Source organism: Chelonia mydas, chromosome 1, assembly GCF_015237465.2.
Source record: "Chelonia mydas isolate rCheMyd1 chromosome 1, rCheMyd1.pri.v2, whole genome shotgun sequence".
In the NCBI taxonomy this organism is placed as follows: Eukaryota; Metazoa; Chordata; order Testudines; family Cheloniidae; genus Chelonia; species Chelonia mydas.
Window position 1 is genome coordinate 95,406,025 of NC_057849.1, and position 23,349 is coordinate 95,429,373.

Genomic DNA, 23,349 nt, shown 5'->3' on the forward strand with positions numbered 1-23,349 from the left:
CATTTTTTGACTCAAGTATCCGAGTCCCATCAGAGTGGTCAGTTCTGGTTTAGGAGGCGTACAATGTTTTTATGCTTACATGGACTGTAATGGTATGCGTGGAGTAAGAATATACTCAAAAATAAGTCATCAGAGATAGTTGTGACAAATAACTATCAAATGCCAGACAAAACAGTTGAAAATATACACTAGAGAACAATCTATTGTAATATATAGTATAACTTTATGTGGAGTATAAATTTCTGGCAACATAAAGTAATGGGGAAAAAAGCTGTAAACTCAGGAGGATGGTTTTCATTAATTTTCACACGTTAACATGCTCTTGAATGGAAGAGAGAATGCCATGTAGAAAAATCTGTCACTCCAGACAGCTTTTTAAAAATACTGTCCTCTACTTCTATTTGAAATCCCTTAATGTTTCTTTTTCCTACATGAAAAGTGAAGTCCGAGAGTGTCTGAAACTTGACCAGGACCATAAGCTGTGTTTTTCTCACTATAAACAAGTAAAGAAACTTAATAAGCAAATCGAGTCAGCAGAGGAACTCATCAGAGAAGGCAGGTAAGAGCACTAGACATTTACTGAATGATACCAATGCTATGACTCCTCCTGAAGCAGTAAAACTTCACAGGTTTTGAGATAGTTTGCTTTGTTTTGTGTTTGTCATGTGGGATTGAACACTGAGCACGGCCATGAGAATTTCAATTTAAAAATAGACACCAACTCACATGTACCATCAGTAGCATTTGTTCCTTCTTATTGTTACCTGCTTCCCTTCCTACTCTCCATGGCCTATTGCCATTTTAGTTTGCTCTTTGCATGAAATAAATTATAAGATCAAGGCACAGATAATGTTTGTATTCAGCTCTCAAATGTCAGAGCGCCATATAACTAATAAATAAAGATCAATGCTACTACAAATTGTCCCTTGATAATAGGTGCGCTAAGCAAATGAGGCTCCCCATCCCAACCCTTAAATGTGATTAATAGTCCTTTTTTAAAATTTCTGCTCCTTGCTGCTTCTCAGTTTTGTATGATTTACTGTCAAACACACAACCGTAGTTGTACTAGGTGCTATGTACAGTGATCGAGTGGAGGTAGCTCTTCATCATTTATCTGGATTTCAAATGTAGTGTGGTAGCAGATTTCTTTTTTAACTTTGAGAATGAAATCTGGAATACTTAAATTCTCAAATGTGCATTTCTTATACTTAGTAGTATGTGTGTAGGAAAACTAGTTTGCTTTACAGTACTGCAAAATGACAAAGAAAGCAAAATTTTATCAGCAGAGTTGCTGATAAATATTAAAAAAAAATCAGTACACTTTTTGAGTAATTTTATTGGTTTACTGTGTGGCCCCTCTGGAAAGCTGTATGTGGTTATTCATTTCACCGGTAAATTCAAGTGTCAGTGCTGTTAATTTGCGTTAAATGTTGTCTTTTATTTAAAAGTGTATTTTAATGCACCAGTGTTTAAAAGTGGAGATCACAGCATATTTGCAAATAAAATATCACCACGGCCTTCAAATACATTTTTCATGAGTTTGTCATGACTCGGAAAGCAAGAAAATAATTACTGGAGCCTTGAAAGTTGCTATATATGTAATGTGCTCAGAACTTTTCTTCGGGATGCTAACACGCACAACAAACAAAATTAAAATAACTCTCTCTGATGGGATGCCAGCCTTAATTCATCCCAAGTTTGTTTGAAGGAGCCTGAGACCAGCTCACAATGAGGTGCATAGTAATGTATTGTTTGAGCTCCTGAATCTAGGCACTATGTGATTAGTTAGGGATGTAATGGAAACTTTAACCCTGCACTTCCGTTTGTGTTTCAGAAAAATCTTACATTTCAGACAAATGTTAGTTTCTGTGCATTTAAAAACATAAACCTTGGTTCAGCTCTTTAAGCTGTTGGGAGTCACAGGAGCATGATAGTCACTCTCTTTTGGTTCACTTGAATTGTTCATCAAATGATGCTTTCATTCTGGAGCCTCCCTGAATATGAAAGTATGCAAAGGAGCATTGTCATGAACACTGCAGAAAAACAGACAAGCCACTGGAAATGTGATTTAACTAGTCATAACTTTATTAAGTAACACATCTGGGAACTCTCCAGCAATAACTCATCCAGTGCAGGTTGTTGTACCTGTGTAATCTGTTCCCCAACTGACCTGATCCCAGCCCATAGCTGGGACTCCACTGCCTTACCCTTGTGTGAGGTTTAAGGGGGTTATCTTCTCACTGTACTGGACCTTAGGAGCACCAACGCCATGCTCACCTTCTTTAGGAGATGCTTTCTCCTAATCTCGTCTAATACCACTTTTTCAGGGAACTAGACTTCCTCTTGAACAAGTACCTGCACTGGGCACCTGTTAAGTAGCAACAGTGTGAATTTTTCAACCTAACCTAACCACTGGATCCCTGGGCTGCTGAAAGGAAGGCAAAAAGGTCATTCTGCTTGGCCAAGCTGGCAGTGAGGGAAAAATTCTTTACATGATACCCACAGCAAGGCCCCAAAACTCTGTCCTCCTGTAACCCCAAGGCAGGGAGGGAGGAACTTTTCTTCCTAATGCAGAATGGTGCTTCCAGGTGGGGGCGGGGGGAGGGCTTATGAGCCTTCCCCTTTCCGTGTGTGGGAGCTAATAGGCTTATGCTGCATGCATCTGTCCATCCAATCAACCAAAGAGCCCCCTCCTCTTCCTCTTCTCAAACCCATGAAGAGGGGATGGGGGTGAAGCTCTTAAAGGGGCTAAGGGTTTTCTTTCTCCTGCTGGCCCAGGCACAGCCTCTGAGGCTGAGAGAGGCATTGCAAGAGATGCACATCATGCCAAACAAAATAAATCGCCCAGTGACCGTTTCCAAGTTACTTTGTATGAGTTAGTACATTTAATGACCACTGAAGAATTGATACAGTTGCTTAGAAAATAATTGTGTTTAAATACTCAGTTTATTTTCACAATTAAAATAGGTACACAGATGCCATCAATAAATATGAATCTGTAATGAAAACTGAGCCAAAGGTCCCTATTTACACTCCTCGTGCCAAAGAAAGGATCTGTCACTGCTTCTCAAAGGTAAAAAAGAACATTTTTACCCTTGTGAGTAAATAATATTTCACAAGAAAACCAAACACAAACATTTTTCCTTCCCCTTTCCAGAATGAGCAGGCTGCTGAGGCCATAAAAGTTTGCACAGAAGTTCTGCTACTGGAACCAGCTAACGTGAATGCTTTAAAGGACAGAGCAGAAGCCTATTTATTAGAAGACCGATATGAGGAAGGTAAAACTTTGACTTAAGTTTTATGGTTTCAGACTTTAAAGAATATTACAAGAATAACTCCTCCAGACCTATACACAACTTCTGCTTAAGAGTTACTGGCAATCTTCACAAATGTTTGGATGCTACAGTACGTTTTGTGGCATCCAATCAGTGCTGATACTTGGGGTTTTTTTTAACTGAATTGTTATTAAGACAGCAGTACATGCCTATCTTTATCCTATGCAAAAATGTCTTAAAAGCATATGATAAGCTAAGGGCAATTAAGGGCTTGTCTACAAGACACAGCAAAGTGTGCCAGAGGAGTTCTTAACTTAATACTCTTAACTGCCCCATGTAGGTCTTGCTGGCATGCTCTGAAAAGTGCCAGGACTACATTAACGGAAATTAGGTATCTTTTAGAGCACACCAGAAGGGCCTACACAAGGCAGTTAGAGCACTTTACAAATCCTACCCAACGACAGTGGTTTGCTGGTGCTACGTAGACAAGTCCTTAGATGGTTAGAGGTTTGATGTGACATATTGGAGAGATTGCAAAGACTAGATTTATTAAGCCTTCAAAGAAGAATTAGAAGAGACTTAATTGGAGTACAGTATTCAGCTTCCACTATGCCCTTGTCAATTTTGATGACCCCTTTCTTTCTTTTTATCCTGTCCCCAAATATGAAATAAGGGATACATAATGAAATTAGGTGGCAATATAGAACTAATAAAGATAAATGATGTTTGATGCATCAGCCTATGGAATTCACTGCCACTAGAAATAGTTACTGATGATGGATTTTTAAAATAAATGGATAACTTTATAGCCATTAATAACACTTCAAGCTATGTAAAAGGAGGTAGTAATAAAATTTCATGGCTTGGTGAGCTAATTTCCTTTAGTGGGTAGGAGGGTCCCCATGCTGCCACTCCCTCAAATATAGCACAACATAACCTGCTACATATATTCTGAGATGGGACTAATCTTCTGAAGTGTTGCTCAGAGGAGGAGTGTGAATAGGATTATAATGCCCAAGCAGCAGTGACTAGATTCAGTGCACTTGCATAGAGAATAGTTGGGCAGAAAGCCCCTGGGAGGGGAGCATGCTTAGAATTGACATTCACTATATCTTTAAGAAGGTACAGTGTGTACTTTCTTTCAGTGCTAGGTTCACTGCACTCGGGTCATGCCAACAGGACTCCTGATCACGCCTCTCTTGAGGTGTGCAGCACTAATTGTTCCTATCCCTTCCACTCTTTCTTCACTAGAGAACTTACATGCCTGTATTTTTACTATTTGCAAAATCTAAAAAAGTTAGTCACTTAAAAAAAAAAAAAAAAAGAAAAGAGCGTTACTAACCTTTCTGTAACTGTTCTTCGAGATGTGTTACATGTGTCCATTCCAATGTAGGCGTGTACTTGCCCTAAGTACAGTTGCCAGAATTTTTCCCCTAATGGTATCCGTGGGGTCAGCTCCAGTGCCCTCTGGTGCTTCCTGCTCATAGCGCCAGTATAAAGGGCCCTGCCGACCCTGTGCTCCCTCAGTTTCTTCTTTCTGGCTGACTTCGATAAGAGGGGATGGAGGCTGGGTTTTGGAATGGACACATGCAACACATTTCAAACAACAACAGTTACAGAAATATTAGTAACTGTTCTTCGAGTGCTTGCGCATGTTCATTCCAGTGTAGGTGACTCTCAAGCAGTTGCAGAGGAGGTGGGCTCTGAGTTCACGAACAAGCCGGTTGCAAGACTGAATGGCCAAAGTTGGCATCATCTCTGGCCTGCTGGGTGATGGCATAGTGTATTGAGAACAGGTGCACCGAAGACCAGGTTACTGCCCTGCAGATGTCCTGAATAGGAGCTTGTCCTAGGAAAGTGGCCAAGGAGGCTTGCGATCTTGTGGAATGAGTGGTCAGGTTAGCTAGAGGAGGAACACTGAGCAGCTTGTAACATGCACGAATGTATGATGTAATCCGGGATGAGATTCTCTGGGTGGAGATGGGAAGGCCTTTCAGCCTCTCAGCTCTCGCTATGAGCAACTGCGTTGAAACAGCTTGGTTCTTGGTATATAGAATGCCAAGGCACGTTTAACATCTAAGGAGTATAGATGTTGCTCCTCCCTGTTCACATGCGGCTTTGGGAAGAACACTGGTAGGAAGATTGCTTGATTGCAGTGGAATTGCGAAACCACTTTCGGGAGGAACACTGGGTGCAGATGCAGCTGCACCTTATCCCTAAAGAGGATCGTATATGAAGGCTTCGATGTGAGGACACAGATTTCCGAATCCCTTCTGGCTGAGGTGATGGCCACTAAGAAGGACGCTTTCCAGGAGAGATGAACCAACGAGCATGTTGCAAGCTACTCGAACGGGGGAGCCGTAGCTTTGATAAGATGAGGTTTAGGTCCCAGGGAGGAATAGGCTCTCCTACCTGGGGATATAACGTCTCCAAGCCTTTAAGAAAACTAATAACCATCTCATGCAAAAAGACAGTCTGGTGGTTGACCTGGGGATGGAAGGCTGATGTCGCTGCTAGGTGAACCTTGACTGAAGAAATAGCCGGACTCTGTTGTTTGAGACGCAAAAGGTACTCCAACATAGTTGCAATGAGGACTGGGTGAGCAGAACTCTCCGTTGGGAGGACCAGATGGAGAAGTGCTTCCATTTTGCAAGGTAAGTAGTCCTGGTGGAGGGTTTTCTACTGCCTAGCAGGACTCCATGGACTTGCTCAGAGCAAGCTTGCTCCTCAGGGTTCAGCCATGGAGCTTCTAGGCTGTCAGATGAAGAGAGCTGAGGTTTGGATGGAGAAGCCGATTGGTCTTGGGAGATCAGGTCCGGGTGTAGCGAAAGCAGGAGTGGGGTGTCCATCAAGAGGCCTAAAAGGGTGGCGAACCAATGCTGCCTGGGCCATGCTGGGGCTATGAGAATTACCCATGCCCAGTCCCGCTTGATCTTCATCAGAACCTTGCGTATCATCTGTATGGGGGAAAGGCATAATACAGGTGATCTATCTATGATAGCAGGAAGGCATCCATAAGAGACCTTGGGCTGTGGCCTTGCAGGGAACAGAACTGGTTCCTGTTGTTGTAGGTAGCAAGCAGGTCTATAAGGGGAGTCCCCCACCACTGGAAAATGCCCTCTGCAATGTCTGGCCAAAGGGACCATTCATGGTGAGAGAAGAAAGACCTGCTGAGGTAATCTGCCAGCTGGTTCTGCTTTCCCGGTAGGTATGATGCCTCAAAATGGATTGAATGCGTTATGCAGAACTCCCATAGCTGGATTGCTTCCCGGCATAAGGGGAAAGAGTCAGCTCTGCCCTGCCTGTTGATATAGAACATGGCAGTCATGTTGTCCAGGAGAACTGAAATTACATTGTTCATAATGTGGGGCAGGAACGCTTGGCAGGCTAGACGGACTGTCCTGGGCTTTCTTACATTGTTATGAAGAGAGCTCTTCTGGAGACCATAGGCCTTGAGTCTTGAGGGCCCCTAAGTGGGCTACCCAATGCTGACACATCCGAGACTAGAGAGTGGGGCCACAAAAAGGGCACTCCCGCACCGACCATGCAGTTGTTCAGTCACCAAGTCAGTGAACCACGGACTTGAGCGGGCATAGTGAGCACTGAATCCAGATGATTCTGGGTAGGTGAATACATCCTGGCCAGCCACACTGGGAGAGGTCTGAGAGACAGCCTCATGTGTTGCACTACAAAAGTGTATGATGTCATGTGGCCCAGAGGACTCAGATGTTTTTGAGCAGTTGTGACCTGGTGGGTCTGAAAGGACCTTATCAAAACTGTAATTGTCTGAAACCAGTCTTCCAAAAGCAAGGCTCTTGCCTGAATGGAGTTGAGAACTACACCAATGAACTCTATCCTCTCCACCAGGACAATGGATTTTCTGTGTCTTTATCAGTAGGCCTAGGGCCCAGAAGGTTAATTGGATGAGATGGATGTTGGATTCCACCTGAGCTCTTGACTGGCCTTTGACTAGCCTGTTGCCGAGGTATGGGAAGACATGCACTCCCTGTTTCCTGAGGAAAAGCTGCCCCCACTGCCATACATTTGGTAAAAACCCGTGGAATGGCTGACAGGCCGAATGGAAGCACTGCAAACTGGTAATTTACTTGGTTCATGACAAATTTTAGGAAACTTCTGTGGCCTCAGAAAACCGATATGTGGAAGTATACGTCCTTTAAATTGAGGGTGGCATACCAATCCCTCGGCTCCAGAGATGGAATGATGGAAGCCAGAGAGACCATGTGGAACTTTAAGTTCTTGAGATAGCGGTTGAAACAACGCAAGTCTAGGATAGGTCTGAGACCACAGTTAGCTTTCAGGATTAGGAAATAACAGGAATAGAACCCCTTTCATCTGAAGTGATGGAGAATCTCTTCTATGGCTCCCACCCAAAGGAGGGATTGGACTTCTTGTACCAAAAGTTGCTTGTGAGAAGGGTCCCTGAAGAGGGAGAGTGGGAAGTCAGGATAGACACAGACTGGAGGGTGTATACCACTTCTATTGTGGTGAGTACCCAAGGGTCTGAAGTAATGAAAGTCCAAGGTCTGAAGAAGTGGGACAAGCAGTTCGAAAACAGGGGTAATTGGATCCAATATTGCGGGGATAGAGTGGTCTACCTCAAGCATTTTGTCAAAAGGAGTGCTTCAAGTTCCCTGACTGTCTGGGGGTGGCCTGCATCAGCCCTGCTGTGAAAGCCGGTGGCGGTCTACACCTGAACCCCTTGTTCTTCCTCCTCTGCAGGTCCTGTCTGGCTGGGCAAAGTAACGGCAGTCTGTTGGGGCCTATAATGCTTCCTGGATGCCACTGGGGTATATAGCCCCATGGATTTCGAAGTCGCCTTAGAATCCTTAAGCCTGTAGAGCCTAGCATCAGTTTGCTCCAAAAAGAATGAGGACCCTTCAAAGGGGAGGTCTTGGAGGGTTTGTTGTACCTCCAGGGGAAAACCCGATGACTGCAACCGTGAGCTTGTGTGTGTGGTTGCTGCTGTGCCCATAGATCTGGCCACAGAATCAGCCACATCCAGGCCACCTGCTTTGGTAAGTCTTGGTAAGCCTTGTGGTCATCTTGCAGAGGGGACACACCCAATGCCACCACAGCCTCATCTGGGGAAGAGGAGGCTAGGACTGGCTGAAGGGTCACCCACCCCACCCTTTGTATCAGCCGGGACCTGTGGGGCCTATTCTTGAGGCTCAATGCTGGGCTCGGTACCGGAGTCTGGATCTGGGGTCTCATGGCGAGGTACGAGAGGTGCTCTGCTTTATACCGGCCATACGAGTGCACAGCACCAGAGGGCACTGGAGCCAACCTGACAGATACCACTACGGGAAAATATTCCAGCAACTGTGCTCAGGGCATGCTCACATCTACATTGGAATGGACATGTGCAGGCACTCGAAGAAGAAAATGTTTTACTTTAAACTCTTAGTTGATAGCAGTGTACTGTAGATGTACTTGGCATTCAGTAAAAATGAGCAATTTGTTACACCAAGTCTGTAATATTCATTTGTAAGAAATTCATGATGGGACATACCCTTTCATGTTCTATGGAGCAAATTAATTACACTGGTGCTTAGCATTATGGGGCAATAAAGCAGTGTAATGGAGAAGTCCCTGCATTTTCATTATCCTCAGCAGATGCAGTAGTGTATATATTATGGGCTGGTATAGCCTGCTGTGTTTTTAAGTGACTGGACAAAGTATTAAACAGCGGCAAAGTGCTTTGGTTCAAGTGACAAATCAGTGGGGCTAGCAGATGACCTAGCCATACAAGAATGAATAGAAATCTTATTTGTGCTTTGTTTGTAAAAGATAGTGTGAATCACTGGGGCATCAGAAGTATTCTTTCTAGCTTTTGTTTTTGAATACCTTACTTGAAACAAAATCACACTCTTGTCAAGTGTTTAATATAAATTGGCTAGCCCCTCCTGCTGTCTTGCACAGAAACAGCAAAAAGATAAATGTAACACCTGCTGAGAAATAACATCTGCTTGAAAATAATCTTGATGCAAAGACTTTTCTTACTTAGGAAACATAAGAGTCTTAGACCTATAATGAGACTCTCAAGATTATACCACAGTGAAGGGGAAAATGCTCATTACACATAAAATGCAAATTAGGTCTACTGAAGAATATTAAAATTTGAAGTCTAAGTATTTCATTTATTACTTTATGGCAATAATTCAATTTTCTTATGAAGAAATGCTTTGTTCTTCTAAAAGAAGAAATCAAATCTAGAAAGAATACTTCTAATGCCCCAGTTATTCAACATGCTATCTCTTATGAACAAAGCACAAAACAAACTGCATGCCTCTTCAAAATGCCTAATCCCTTTGCACAAAGTCATTACAGTATTTTGCTTATGTATTTGATAAAGACTGCATGCTGTTGAAATAAAAACAGTATTCATCTGATGAAGTCAAAGTAGAAGCATATATATTATGTATGGGATTTAAAAGTAAAATTTTATTTATATACAATATTGTTTCTTCCTAAACAAATACAACAGTATGGTACGTAAATGTGTGCATAGATTTCAGATGATTAGCTGTTCTATTTCCATAATAAACCCATGTAAAAGGGGGCCTTGTAGCATATGCTGCTCGGGAACCAAGGGCTGAAAACAACTGCACATTGAAGATAGGTCCTATGTAATGCAACCTCCGACTGCATTAAGCATTTGAGACTAGTGGTATAACTGCAGTCGCCTCTCTTTCCAGTGCTAATGGTTGCAACCTGCCTGCCAATTGCTGTATACGTCCTAGCTGCAGAATGCTCTCATTATGCCTTTGCCTCTTCTCTATTTCTCTTTCGTTGCTGAAGCATAGATTCCAAAGCCATAGGACTATGGTGATAATCTAGTCTGACGGCCATAGGACTAGCTGAATTAATTCCTGTTTAAATTACAGCATATCTTTTAGGCAGAATATCCAGTCTTGATTTTAAAATTGCCAGTTAGGGAAAATCCACGATTACCCTTGGTAAATTGTTTCAATGGTTAATTGTTCTCACTGTTAAAATTTTTTGCCTTATTTATTTCGTGTCAAGATTTCTCTAGCTTCACCTTCTAGCCATTGGATCTTGGTATACCTTTGTCTGCTAGATAAAGAGTTTTTCAAAGTTTTGTTCCCCATGTAGGTATTTAAGGCCAGAGCTACAAAGGAATTTAGGTGCTGCTGAGATCCATACTCTCTTGCATGGCTGCTGCCTAATCCCGTAGGCATCTAAATTGGTGCCTACATTTTTGCTGTAAAAGTCCCCAATGTATCTGTTTCTGCCTCTGGGCATGCACGCTGCTTTCTCATTCTAGGCACCTGGATGAAGTCCCAGCATGAGCCACAAACTAGATAAACTAGATACAGACTAACACGGCTGCTACTCTGAAACCAGATAAAGACAGGTGTTCTCCCACCTATTTTGCATACAGGGCCCAATCTGCATGCTTAGAGCATGCCTACCAGATGAAAAGCCCATTTAAAATCAAGGAGGTGGAGGTTTGGTGCTGTAGTAATAACTGGGCCTACAGATTTACTCTAATGGTTAGCTCAGCTGTAAAAAGTAAGTAAAAGTTCATAAAATGTCATTGTAACCTATAACAATAAAATGTTCATGGGGGAAAAAGTGCTAAAGGGAGACAAAAAACGTAATTAGTCCAAACAAAAAGGCCTATTAATATAATTCAAGGCCTGTGTTAAAATCATTCCTAGTAAATAAGAGACGTGTGGGACCAGAAACAGATGAACCCAAATTAGTGTGCCAGAAATAAGGCCTAACTGGTAAACAAAATAATAAAAGGACAGTCTGTTCCACCTGCTACTCCCTTTTGGAGCCCTTACAAAGAGGCTTAAGGTGGAGAGGGAGAAGAAATTTTTTTACCATCACCACAGATGCAGTAGACGGATTTTGGGGTGACACCAGACCTTAATACTCCACTGGGATGCTAGACCATTATCGCTGCACCAGTGAGGACCCCAGCCTAATGTGTGAGATCCTACTCTTTCTTCTTCTCCTTTGTGGGTCTCTTTCTGTCCTGCACTGTCTTCCTCCTATACACTCTCTCTGCTTTTTATCTGATCCTGAAATCAACTGCACTGCATGGCACCCGCACCACAAGCTTTGCTCTGCCTGAGGACCAGTGAAGGAGAGGGACCTGCCAGGCCAACCAGATGGTGTCTCTGCCTAGGCAGGTGACTTGGGGTACAGAGTAACAGCTGTTGTGATGGACCTTGCAACCTAAAGCACCTGTCCATGACTCATATGCCACCCTGTATCCTGAGAACATCAACAAAAGCCACATTTCCTCCATCTTTGCTATCCTGTCTCTTCACTCCCTTGTGTTTCTGTTGTGTCAAAAGCAGAAAAGTGACTCATTTCAGATTCAGAAGTGAACCACAGAGCTAACCTTCCCCACTAAAAGGGATGGTTTAACAAAATAAGACACTAACCCAGTGGTTCTCAAACTTTTGTACTGGTGACCCATTTCAAATAGCAAGCCTCTAAGCCCCCCTTATAAATTAAAAACACTTTTTTATATATTTAACACCATTATAAATGCAGGAGGCAAAGTGGGCTTTGGGGGGAGGCTGACAGCTCATGACCCCCTGAGGGATCCTGACCCCCAATTTGAGAACCCTTGCTCTAACCAATATTCATCCTTCTGAAAAACAGTTTAATACAGAGGTCCCCAAACTGTGGGGAGGAACGTTTGGGAGGGCGCAGCTGGAGCCTGGGCAGCCCTCACCATGGGCCAGGCGGGAGTGCCACCCAGCTCTGCTCCTGGCCCTGTGCCCAGGGCCCCAGCCTTGGCCCCCTTGCCTCTCTCCATGTCCCCACCTCCTGTAGCTGCGGCAGTGCTCCTGCTCCTGGTTCCAGGGAGGGTGGGAGGGCATGGACAGGGATGAGAGAGAGAGTGTGTGTGTGAAAGAAAAAGTTTGGGACCACTGCTGTAATAGGTTTTGATTAACTTTGTTTTGCATTGTCACTCAATTTTGCTTTTTGCCTTGTTTTAATCAAAACATTTCTAACCTGTGGCATGTATTTTCTCATGTGTTTGCCATGGTAGTGAGGAGGCTGAGGTCTCTCTATACCAAACCTTGTTTATCATTGTCCAATAGTGCTAGGCTCATGTTAACACCTTTTACCTTCTGGCCCATATATTCTATCTAAAGTAATACAACAGTGCCTCCCTTATAACTAAAAGGAGTACTTGTGGCACCTTAGAGACTAACCAGTTTATTTGAGCATGAGCTTTCGTGAGCTACAGCTCACTTCATCGGATGCATAGCATATCGTGGAAACTGCAGAAGACATTATATACACACAGAGACCATGAAACAAAACTTCCTCCCACCCCACTCTCCTGCTGGTAACAGCTTATCTAAAGTGATCATCAAGTAGGGCCATTTCCAGCACAAATCCAGGTTTTCTCACCCTTCCCCCCCCCCCCCCCCCACACACACATACAAACTCACTCTCCTGCTGGTAATAGCCCATCCCTCTTTGAAACCTCTCTTTATAATGCGCATGATAATCAAGGTGGGTCATTTCCAGCACCAATCCAGGTTCTCTCACCCCCCCCCCCCCCACACCCAGGTGAGAAAACCTGGATTAGTGCTGGAAATGACCCACCTTGATTATCATGCGCATTATAAAGAGAGGTTTCAAAGAGGGATGGGCTATTACCAGCAGGAGAGTGAGTTTGTGGGGGGGGGGAGGAAGGGTGAGAAAACCTGGATTTGTGCTGGAAATGGCCCTACTTGATGATCACTTTAGATAAGCTGTTACCAGCAGGAGAGTGGGGTGGGAGGAAGTTTTGTTTCATGGTCTCTGTGTGTATATAATGTCTTCTGCAGTTTCCACGATATGCTATGCATCCGATGAAGTGAGCTGTAGCTCACGAAAGCTCATGCTCAAATAAACTGGTTAGTCTCTAAGGTGCCACAAGTCCTCCTTTTCTTTTTACGAATACAGACTAACACGGCTGTTACTCTGAAACCTCCCTTATAACTGTTATCCCAGCGGTTAGAGCATGTACTCGGGAGGTGTGGGAGCCCTGGGTTCAATTCCCTCTTCTCTGCCTGATAGGGAGAAAAGCTTTGAATAGGAGTCTCCCATCTCTCAGGAGAGCACCCTAACCACTGAGTTGTGGGCTATTCTGATGCGGGGCTCCCTCTCTCTCTCTCTCCTGCTGAAACTCTTCCACTGTGGAATACCTACCACCTCTGGCGTTTCTTGCAAGGCGCCTGAGCTGAGTGGATCACAGGCAGAGGAGAGGCACCTCCTGCAACCCAGACTTTGGCATCAAACTCTGGGAGGGTTGAGGCTTAGGACACACGTTTCATTATTGCCCACTGGTGAGTTTAGGGAGCTTCACACCTAGCATGCTGGCTTTTGTGGATTCTATTTTCAGTTGCCTGTCTCTCCCTTTGCATTGCATGGAGAGCCTAAGCTTTGAGGATTCCTGTGATTTTTATAAAAGTTGAGTATTACAACACTGAGGGTAGCAACACCAAAGTCCTTTTGAGGATCTGGGCCTTACATACTGTGATCAAGTGATCCCTTATCTTTATCTTGTTTAAGCGAAACTGTTCAAGTCTCTGGAGTCTGTCACTATACGGCATGTTTCCCACTCTTTTATTCAACGCACCCTACAAGGAAACTTTGTTCTGACCAACCACTAAGTCCCATTTCCTCCCTTCCCTACCCATTCAAAAAAGTGCTTGATCCTGACTTTCCTTAGATCCGGTTAGGGCCCCACTTCAATCAGAGTCTAAAATTAAAGTCAGGATCTTCACATAATCCCTCTCCCAACAAGTACTCGGTCCTGAATTCCTTCTCTCCACCCTCTTTGCCCCATCCCAAACAAGAACTAGATCCAGACTTCCTTCTGATGCCATGGGATGCTGCCAGTTTCCAGGTGTCCTCCATATTCAAAGGATTAAAAACTACAAGTTAATTTCCTTGCTTTGGTGAGTTAGGCCTTGCCTACACTGAGTTAGCCAGGAGTGCAAACCCCTTAGTATAGACAAGATTTACTCTGGGGCATCACAATTTATTCCAGAGTATCTGAGGGATTCCAAAGTGCATTAAGAAACCATAGGCAGATAAATCAATGAACTTCATTGAGTAGGAGTCAGAATACAGTTCTTGTCTGATACTTACAAATACCAAGGAAAATGACAAAATTAAGACTTTTTTCATGAAGTTTTAGCAATTAGTTTTGCTGCTTACAAATAATAGTGGCAAAACATCTGAGTTCTAGGGATAGGGTTAGTATCTTAATCTACCTTAATCTACCTGCTTAATCTAAATTGAGTGTTGTTGTTTTTTTAAGTAAGGTTGATTTAGTGAGGTATATAATATGCTCTTACATTCATTTTTATGGGCAGCTATTCAAGATTATGAAACTGCTCAGGCCAACAGTGAAAATGACCAGCAGATTCGTGAAGGCCTAGAGAGAGCCCAGAGGATGTTGAAGCAATCTCAGAAGAGAGATTATTACAAAATTTTAGGAATAAAAAGGTGAGATGAATGTCCAGAATGTTTTTACATTGGGGTGGGCAAACTTTTTGGCCTGAGGGCCACATCGGGGTTCCAAAACTGTATGGAGGGCCAGGTAGGGAAGGCTGTGCCTCCCCAAACCCTATCCGTCCCCTCCCACTTCCTGCCCCCTGACTGCCCCCCTCAAACCTCGACCTCTCCAACCCCCCCTACTCCTTGTCCCCTGACCAACCCCACCCCCTATCCAATCCCCCCTGCTCCCTGACTGCCCCGACCCCTATCCCCGCCCCTTTCAGAATGCGGCCCTGCGAACACGGGCAGAGAACTCAGGAGGAGCAGGGGCAGCCGCGCAGCAGGAGAGAAGCGGCGGTTTCCCCTTCAAAGCGCCGCTTCTCTCCGTCTGGCTGCACTGGCGCCCGGTGTTCCTCCTGAGTCCTCCGCCTGCGTTCACCGCGCTCCTGCCACGCGCACAGCCCGCCTGCTCCCCTGAGGATGCAGGTGAGCCTCCCTTCCTGCTCTCTCCTGCCCCCGCAGTGCAGCCCCCTCCTGCGCTGGCGGTGCGGTGCGCTGAGGCTGCAGGAGAGGGGGGATAGCAGGGGAGGGGCCAGAGGCTAGCCTCCCCAGCCGGGAGCTCAAGGGCTGGGCGGGAGGGGCCGGAGGCTAGCCTCCCCAGCCCGGAGGTCAAGGGCTGGGCAGGACGGGCCCGCGGACTGTAGTTTTCCCACCTCTGTTTTACATAGTCAGTCACTAATCATATAGTCTAAGATTTGCCACTTGTATTTTATGCTTTTTTGGGTATGTTTCCCTATTCTCTCTCCCTCCACTTTAAAATTGTTGAGTTTTTATGTGGTCATAAGGGGTTTTTCTGAGCCTCTAAGTAGCATTTGCTCAGAAAATCCCCGAATAAAGAATAAAGAAGTGCTAACTGGCAATAAACGAGGAGACAATCCCTCATTAGCAAAGAGTTCCAAATATAATGGAGCAAAAAGGTAGGCAAGCAGTTTGGGAAACCAAAGAATGACAGAAGAGAATTATGGAAGGGAAGTAAAAGGAAAATTCATGTCCGAGAGCACAGTATCTTGGCACAGTTTAAGAAGACTTGCTGGAAAAAAGCTAGTAAATACTTCTGTCATGGGCCTGATCGAAACAAACACAATGATTTTTATTTAAAACAAAACAAAAAAAACCCCATCCTGTTCTGCACATTCTTTACCAATCTTATTTTGGTGATCCTGCTTCCTTTCCTCTTTCAGTTTTGTGTTTGACTCAGTCATCTCTGAATCTATTGTACACTCTTCAGCTCAGAGACCTAAAAAAAATGTGAAGATACTGAACAACTAACATTCTCTTGAGTACTTAATAATAATTAATAAATTATGAGCTTTCTGAGGAAAGTAAACTGAAAAATTGGGTTTGTTTTACTTAAAATCGCAACCTGTTTTCTACTACTCTTATTGGAGGAAGCCATTATTGTCTGAGAAATCTTGACTGCCAGCAGCAAAATGTTAACTAGTGAATATTTGGGTTTCTTGGTGCCTGTTAGTCTGTTGTATCACCATATTTATAATTATATTGCAGACTCATTAATGTGGCACATGAACAGTTGGAAACTTTATAAGTAATTTAATTTCCTCCCTCCCCAGAAATGCGAGAAAACAAGAAATCATAAAAGCATACAGAAAGCTAGCATCTCAGTGGCACCCTGATAACTTCCAGAATGAAGAGGAGAAGAAGAAGGCAGAGAAAAAGTTTATTGATATAGCAGCTGCTAAAGAAGTACTTACTGACCCAGGTATTGATTAAATTTACACAGTGGTTCTTTTCAGAATAATGGATGGAACAAACACAACTGTGATGTCCATTATGACTTATTATGATTTAGTTGGTGTTAGTCCTGCTTTGAGCAGGGGGTTGGACTAGATGACCTCCTGAGGTCTCCTCCAGCCCTAATATTTTATGATTCTATTTTTATCATATTATCTGCCATGAAATGGCAATACAAGAATATCATACTATTTTTTAATGAATTTGATAAGAACCCAAAACAGACTTTAAACACACACCTGCATAGTAAATGGAAATAGGGAAGCTAGCCATTGTAAGCTACATATGATCACCTTGTATTTCCCTCTCTCCTCTAACCAAAATCCAAGTTCTCAAAAAATAAAACCAAACAACTGAATTTCAAAGGTATCCTAAATTAAGATAGATTTTTTTTTTTCTAGAAAGCTGAGGGAAGTTGGATAAAATTCGTGTGGTCTTGTTCCATTTTAATGATAGTTTGGCTTAGAAACTCTGAACTTCTGTTTTGCCTTCAGCAAAGACTGGTAGTTTTGTCTAGTTTGGCAAGGAGGTTGTTATTTACCTATAAATCACCTGCACAATATAAAATCCACTGAATTGCTAAATCTACATCACAGATTTTCTGTCTGTAAATTACAATGTCTGCATTGGCCAAGATAAGGAAATAAAGAGGGTGAGCTACAAATGAGCTGTCAGGTCTGGGGGAAGGAGGAGTAGGCATGCTGAAACCACTGAATGGCATGAGGACTGTAATGAAGCTGTTGGATTAGTCCTAGAGAGTTTACAACCTCTGTCTCAATTTGAAAGGACCCTAGTCACTGTGAGAAGTTCTTAAAAGGTTTTAATGAAAAACATAAGACAATGCCCCAAGGAAAGTCTTCTAATAGTGTAGTAGCTGTCCTGATATTTTTCATCTGAGAAGTGGCATAGAGGCGAGGCCCTGTAATTCCACCACAAATCAGTGGAACATATGGTTAGTAGCACAGGGTAGGAAAGACCTGTTCAGACTTGCAATGTGTTTATAACGGGAAACTAAAATTCTGCCTCTGTTAGTGGAACATGGCACAGAATAACAGGTTGATCTTAACTTTTAACCCGTCCTTTTGGCCAGGAATAACATTAAAACTTCAAAATGGTTCTTACTCACTTATCTTTAAATTGAGTGTTAAGACATTCCTGGGTTGGTGTTTTATTTTCTGTTATACATGCCACACGTGTATTGTAAGGCATAAGGTCACAAGCAGAATAACTTCAGCTGTCCGTGGAATATATTAATGGACTGAAAACACACCACAGAACACCTTAATGCTATTTTAATGACTTGCATTTAAAAACTGAATACAAGTTATTTTTCAGAATTCTCTTTCTGGGACTCATCTTCCCGCATGATAGTGGAGAAAATATTAAGGCACAATTTACTCCCATCAAGTTTATGTCCAAAACCAAAAATTCCTTGGAAAATACTCTGAGGATTCTAACATTTAATTTTGAAAGTGTCCCTATTAAGTATAGGTCTCTCTTCCCCTTTCTCCCCCTATCCCTAGACTTGTATTTCCAGTTGTGCTCTGCTCACCTCTCCCTTCAGTTAGCCCATCTCCTCAGATGGAATAGGGCAGAGGCTAAATCAGAAGCTTCTTGTGTTCCTGTCTTCTGAAAAGCAAAACAATCCACCACCTAGTCCAGCTACCCATGAAAAGTGGTTGGGACTGTGATATGGTCACTCTGTGGAAGTGATGTGAGATCTCCTCCCCACCATCTAAAGGAACTGCTCTTCAGGTTAGGATGGAAGTGGTGGGGGGGAGAGGGAGAGAATAGAGCAGGCAAAAATAGGAGGCAGTTTTTCACTAATAGCTGATGCTGGCCACTGTGTTTAGCAGCTCTTCCCTGTAGCTGAGCTGCTGTCAATACCATGTTTATTTGGAAAAGCTACATCAGGAACATTAATCAGCCCCAATTTATCATCAAAACAAACTCAGTTTTGAAGGTAGAACAGCTTGCAGTGGTGCTAGTGAGCGGAATGACATGGGGGAGAAGAGAGTATAGCTTTTAGGTTGTCTCTCCCCGCACCCCCCACTTAATACCTTTCATATGATGGGGGCTGAGAAACGGAATGACAATTAAAAACCTATTTTATTTACATGCTGGGTGTCTGAGGTATTGATTAAACAAGTACATCTCAGTTACAGAGTACAAATCACAGGTGTGACCTCATCAAGAAGACCTAACCAGCCAATTGGAACACTACTTTGCAGAGGTTCCAAATTTTGTCTAGTACACTTTCCTCCCCAGCTTGTTTTGTGCTGCTCTGGGAGGGCAGGAGACTTGCACTTTCAAAACAAGGCCTGGAGGGTGTTCATAAACCCTAGAACTAATTCAGTGACTACAAACCTTATGAGGAAACTAACACAAATTATTGTGAAGAGGCTTTCAAAAGGCTGTCTAGAACCGCAAACCTGCCTGCCTACTCAAGACTCTGTGCAGAGCTCGCAGCAAGTAGATAAATTTTCTAGCTAATGATCAGTTGGGTGATGTGTCAAGGGTTGACTAATTGGGAAGATCTTATGTGAAATTTAAGAGAATATTTTTTTCATTTTTTATGTCGGGGGGGGAGGGGAGTTGGCATATTGCTTTTGCAAGCCGTATTACAGGCTTTAAAGCCCTTTTATACTAAACTACTTGGTTAAGATTTTCAGAAGCAGCATAATGGGTTTAAATTAGGGCTGTCAAACGATTTAAAAAAATCGCAATTAATCGCGAGATTAAAAATAATTATTAATTTCAGTTTTAATCGTACTGTTAAACAATAATAGAATACCAATTTAAATTTATTGTAAATATTTTTGGATGTTTTTCTTTTTTCATATATATAGATTTCAGTTACAACACAGAATACAAAGGGTACAGTGCTCACTTTATATTTTTGATTGCAAATATTTGCACTGTAAAAAACAAACAAAAGAAACCGTATTTTTCAATTCACCTCACTTTATTGTGAAAGTGCAACTTACAAATGTAGAATTTTTTTTTACATAACTTCACTCAAACAAAACCATGTAAAACTTTAGAGCCTACAAGTGCACTCAGTCCTACTTCTTGTTCAGCCAATCACTAAGACAAACAAGTTTGTTTACATTTATAGAAGATAATGCTGCCCACGTCTTATTTACAGTGTCATCTGAAAGAGAGAACAGGTGGATTCTGCTTGATAGTGATCCAAAAGCAGTGCAAACTAACGCACCTTCATTTTCATCATCGAAGTCATATACCACCAAGAGAAGGTTGATTTTCTTTTTTGGTGGTTTGGGTTCTGTAGTTTCCACATCAGAGTGTTGCTCTTTTAAGACTTCTGACAGCATGTTCTACACTTCATCCCTCTCAGATTTTGGAAGGCACTTCAGATTCTTAAACCTTGGGTCGAGTGCTATAGCTATCTTTAGAAATCTCATATTGGTGCGTTCTTTGCGTTTTGTCAGATCTGCAGTGAAAGTGTTCTTAAATCGAACAACATATGCTGAGTCTTCATCCGAGACTGCCATAACACAAAATATCTGGCAGAATGCAGGTAAAACCATGGAACAGGAGACATACAATTCTCTCCCCAAGGAGTTCAGACGCACATTTTTTTAACAAGCATCAGCATGTCCTCTGGAATGGTAGTCAAAGCATGAAAGGGCATATTAATGTTTAGTGTATTTGACATGTAAATACTTTCCAACGCTGGCTACATCAGTGCCATGCCAACGCCTTTTCTCACTTTCAGGTGATGTTGTAAATAAGACGTGGGCAGCATTATCTCCCGTAAATGTAAACAAACTTGTTTTTCTTAGCGATTGGCTGAACAAGAAGTAGGACTGAATGGACTTGTAGGCTCTGAAGTTTTACATGGTTTTGTTTGCAGTTATGTAAAAAAATTCTATGTGTGTAAATTGCACTTTCATGATAAAGTGAGGTGAATTGAAAAATACTGTCTTTTTTTGTTTACAGTGCAAATATTTGTAATAAAAAATATAAAGTGAGCACTGTACACTTTGTATTGTTGTAATTGAAATCAATATATTTGAAAATGTAGGAAAAACATCCAAAAATAAATTTAAATTGGTATTCTATTATTGTTTAACAATGCAATTTAAACTGCAATTAATCATGACTATTTTAATTGGTTTTGTGTTAATCACTTGAGTTAACTGCGATTGACAGCCCTAGTTTAGGTACCTTTCATTAGTATGTCTAAAATCCCCTAGAGTGCTTTGAAAACATCAGCTGTTTGACTTATGTTTATCTATTATAATTTATCAGTAAAAGCATACTGGCAAATTAAACTGGCAGTTTCTGTGGTAATGGGATCCATAGACATGTCCGTAAACAAACCAAATTAATTATTGCATCTGTCTGGAGTTAGGGACACTTTAAAACTACTACTTATCTCTTCCTCTTGTCCTGCTGGAGGTACCAAAATTCTCTTGAGTGGTAGACTGTTTCTGTAATAAGATGTGTAGTCTTTTTACCATGTATGTCTATTTCCTTAGAAATGAGAAGGAAGTTTGATGCAGGAGAAGATCCACTGGATGCAGAGAGCCAACAGGGAGGAGGATACCCTTTTCACAGAACCTGGAACACATGGCAAGGATTCAACCCTTTCAGCTCTGGAGGACCATTTAAATTTAAATTCCACTTTAATTAGAACCAAGACTATTTTTCTATGGCTGCCACTGATTTACTTAACACTTCTTTAAAAACTCTGTGTAGGATTCAACAATTTAAATTTCACATGTTGCCCTTAACTAAAGAGTTACTTTATTAGAAGGAAAGCTAGCTCTTTAATATTACAAAAAAAATAAATTTTGCTGCAGTGTGAATTTAATGGTGAGTGGGTGGGCCAGGATTTTGTTAGCACTAATATATTTTTAGTAGTGCATACAGAAATCCTGACTACCACCGAGGAAGAAACATTAAGACCTGGAAAACATATAAACACATGCTTAAATCCTATCAAAGTCAATAAAACTTAAGCATATGCTTAAAGTTAAGAATGTGCTTAAATGCTTTTTGGAATCCGAATCTAATAGAGGTGTAAGAGGTTACTATGTATGCCAATCTTTATATTCACAAATGAAAATATGAGTTACTGTATACAGGGTAATGATCCATCTTTCAGTATTCTTAAAAAGAAAGACTAATAACTTGACCAACTACTGCATTGTGTTATTTTTGTCACACTGATGCCATACATAGAGAGTGAAGAGGCCACAACAGATTGGATTTAAATAATCTCTTTAAAATACTGACAGTTTGTTTGAAAATGTCTACCTACTTATATTTGTTCGGTAATCTGAAATCAGTTGGAATGATTAGTCTCTATTATAATGGCATCCGTCAAACGTAAAAGTAAAAAATTCCCTCATTTTGACCATTTTGCTTCTGAATGATATTTAAATAGCCAGAGTTTCTTGATTAGTTTTGTATTTTGTACTTCTTACACAAAACCTGCTTGAGATTTGAGCAGGGCAATTTAATGTGACACTTCCCCAAATATGCAGCAATTTACATCTGATTTTAATAAATACTTTAAAATAAGGAGAAATGTGCAAAAGGTAACTTCTGCTAGTGACAAATTCAGGATCCGTATAAGTTTAAAGTGACTGTGTAGTAAGTTATAGATCCAAAATGTAATAAAGCCTGGCATCTGTAAAGGAAAAGAGTCTGAAGCTAGGGTTGCACCTTATTAAAACCTCACTTCTCTTTGGGTGACTGGCAGACAAAATAATGTGCATCTTGCCATGCAATTGCTCTACAGGTCCTTGTGAAGCAGCCAGGCTATCAGTCCCTTGCTTGTTTGGCCAAAATATGTGGACAGAGTTGTTTAAGCACAAATGAGATACAATTGTGACTTTGTTTGATGATTGGTGCTCGTGTGACAACTGCAGACTAGAACAATCAAGTACACAACTGAGTATTCTGCACAATCTAATTGTGAAGGTAGAAAAATAATGAATGGTTAATAACTGGTTTCAATAGAAGCCACTCTTAGAATGGCTGAATTTTAAAACAAGAAAATACCATTACTATCTTTCAGCAGGAAAACAACCTAGTTAAATATGAACCTTCTCTCAATCCATCCCTCCAACTCATGTTTCGCTGAAAGCATGGTGAGGAATTGACCTCGTTAGTAAAACAAAAGTATCTTTGAGAAATTAAGCATGGTACTTGAAAGAGTAATTGTACCACACTACAGAGGCAGGTATTATCCAAGCATATGACCTGTTTTCCTAAATTATACCACATACTTCAGTGTTTGAATGTAATTCTGCAGTCACGTGGTACACTGAAATGCACTTTGACAAGTATTTAAAGTGAATGACCACATCACACCTTTAAGTGTGTGTGTGGGAGTGTTGTCTGGCTTGCAGGGAGGGATAGCACTTTATGGGTGGAGAGTGGGAGAGGCTCAGAAGCTGCTGCAAAAGGGGGAGTGGGTCAGTGTGGCAATGCTAATTCATCCCCAGGGAGTGGAAGAGTTGGGGAGTTGAAAAGGGGCAAGCCAGGCAGGAGAAGCCCCTTTTTCCCTGGACCAGGAAGATCAGCACCCACACTCCCTCTCTTTGAGGTGGCAAAACACCAGGTGTGGTCAGGACCTGCTGTGGGCATTGCGCTAGCTGCTCCTCTTGAGGGGGGCTAGGGAGGACTTTTCCCCTCACCACCAAATTGGCCAAGGTGGAGTTGGGGTTTTTTTTGCCTTCCCCACAGCAGCTTTGCGGGTGGGGCTTGTTATGGTGAG

The 23,349-nt window shown here is 42.2% G+C and overlaps 1 protein-coding gene across 2 annotated transcripts in view; it reads left to right on the plus strand.

The window, feature by feature from the left end:
• Positions 1-22,171, plus strand: part of DNAJC3 (DnaJ heat shock protein family (Hsp40) member C3) — a 65,224-nt gene extending 43,053 nt beyond the window's left edge. For both annotated transcript variants that reach the window (XM_037895900.2, XM_037895922.2), the window contains exons 7-12: positions 440-559; positions 2,968-3,073; positions 3,158-3,278; positions 14,660-14,792; positions 16,415-16,563; positions 21,101-22,171. In XM_037895900.2, the coding sequence (XP_037751828.1) occupies positions 440-559; positions 2,968-3,073; positions 3,158-3,278; positions 14,660-14,792; positions 16,415-16,563; positions 21,101-21,255 (784 nt within the window). In that variant the 3' untranslated portion in view covers positions 21,256-22,171. The remainder of the gene's footprint in view (positions 1-439; positions 560-2,967; positions 3,074-3,157; positions 3,279-14,659; positions 14,793-16,414; positions 16,564-21,100) is intronic.
• The last annotated feature ends 1,178 nt before the right edge of the window (positions 22,172-23,349 follow it).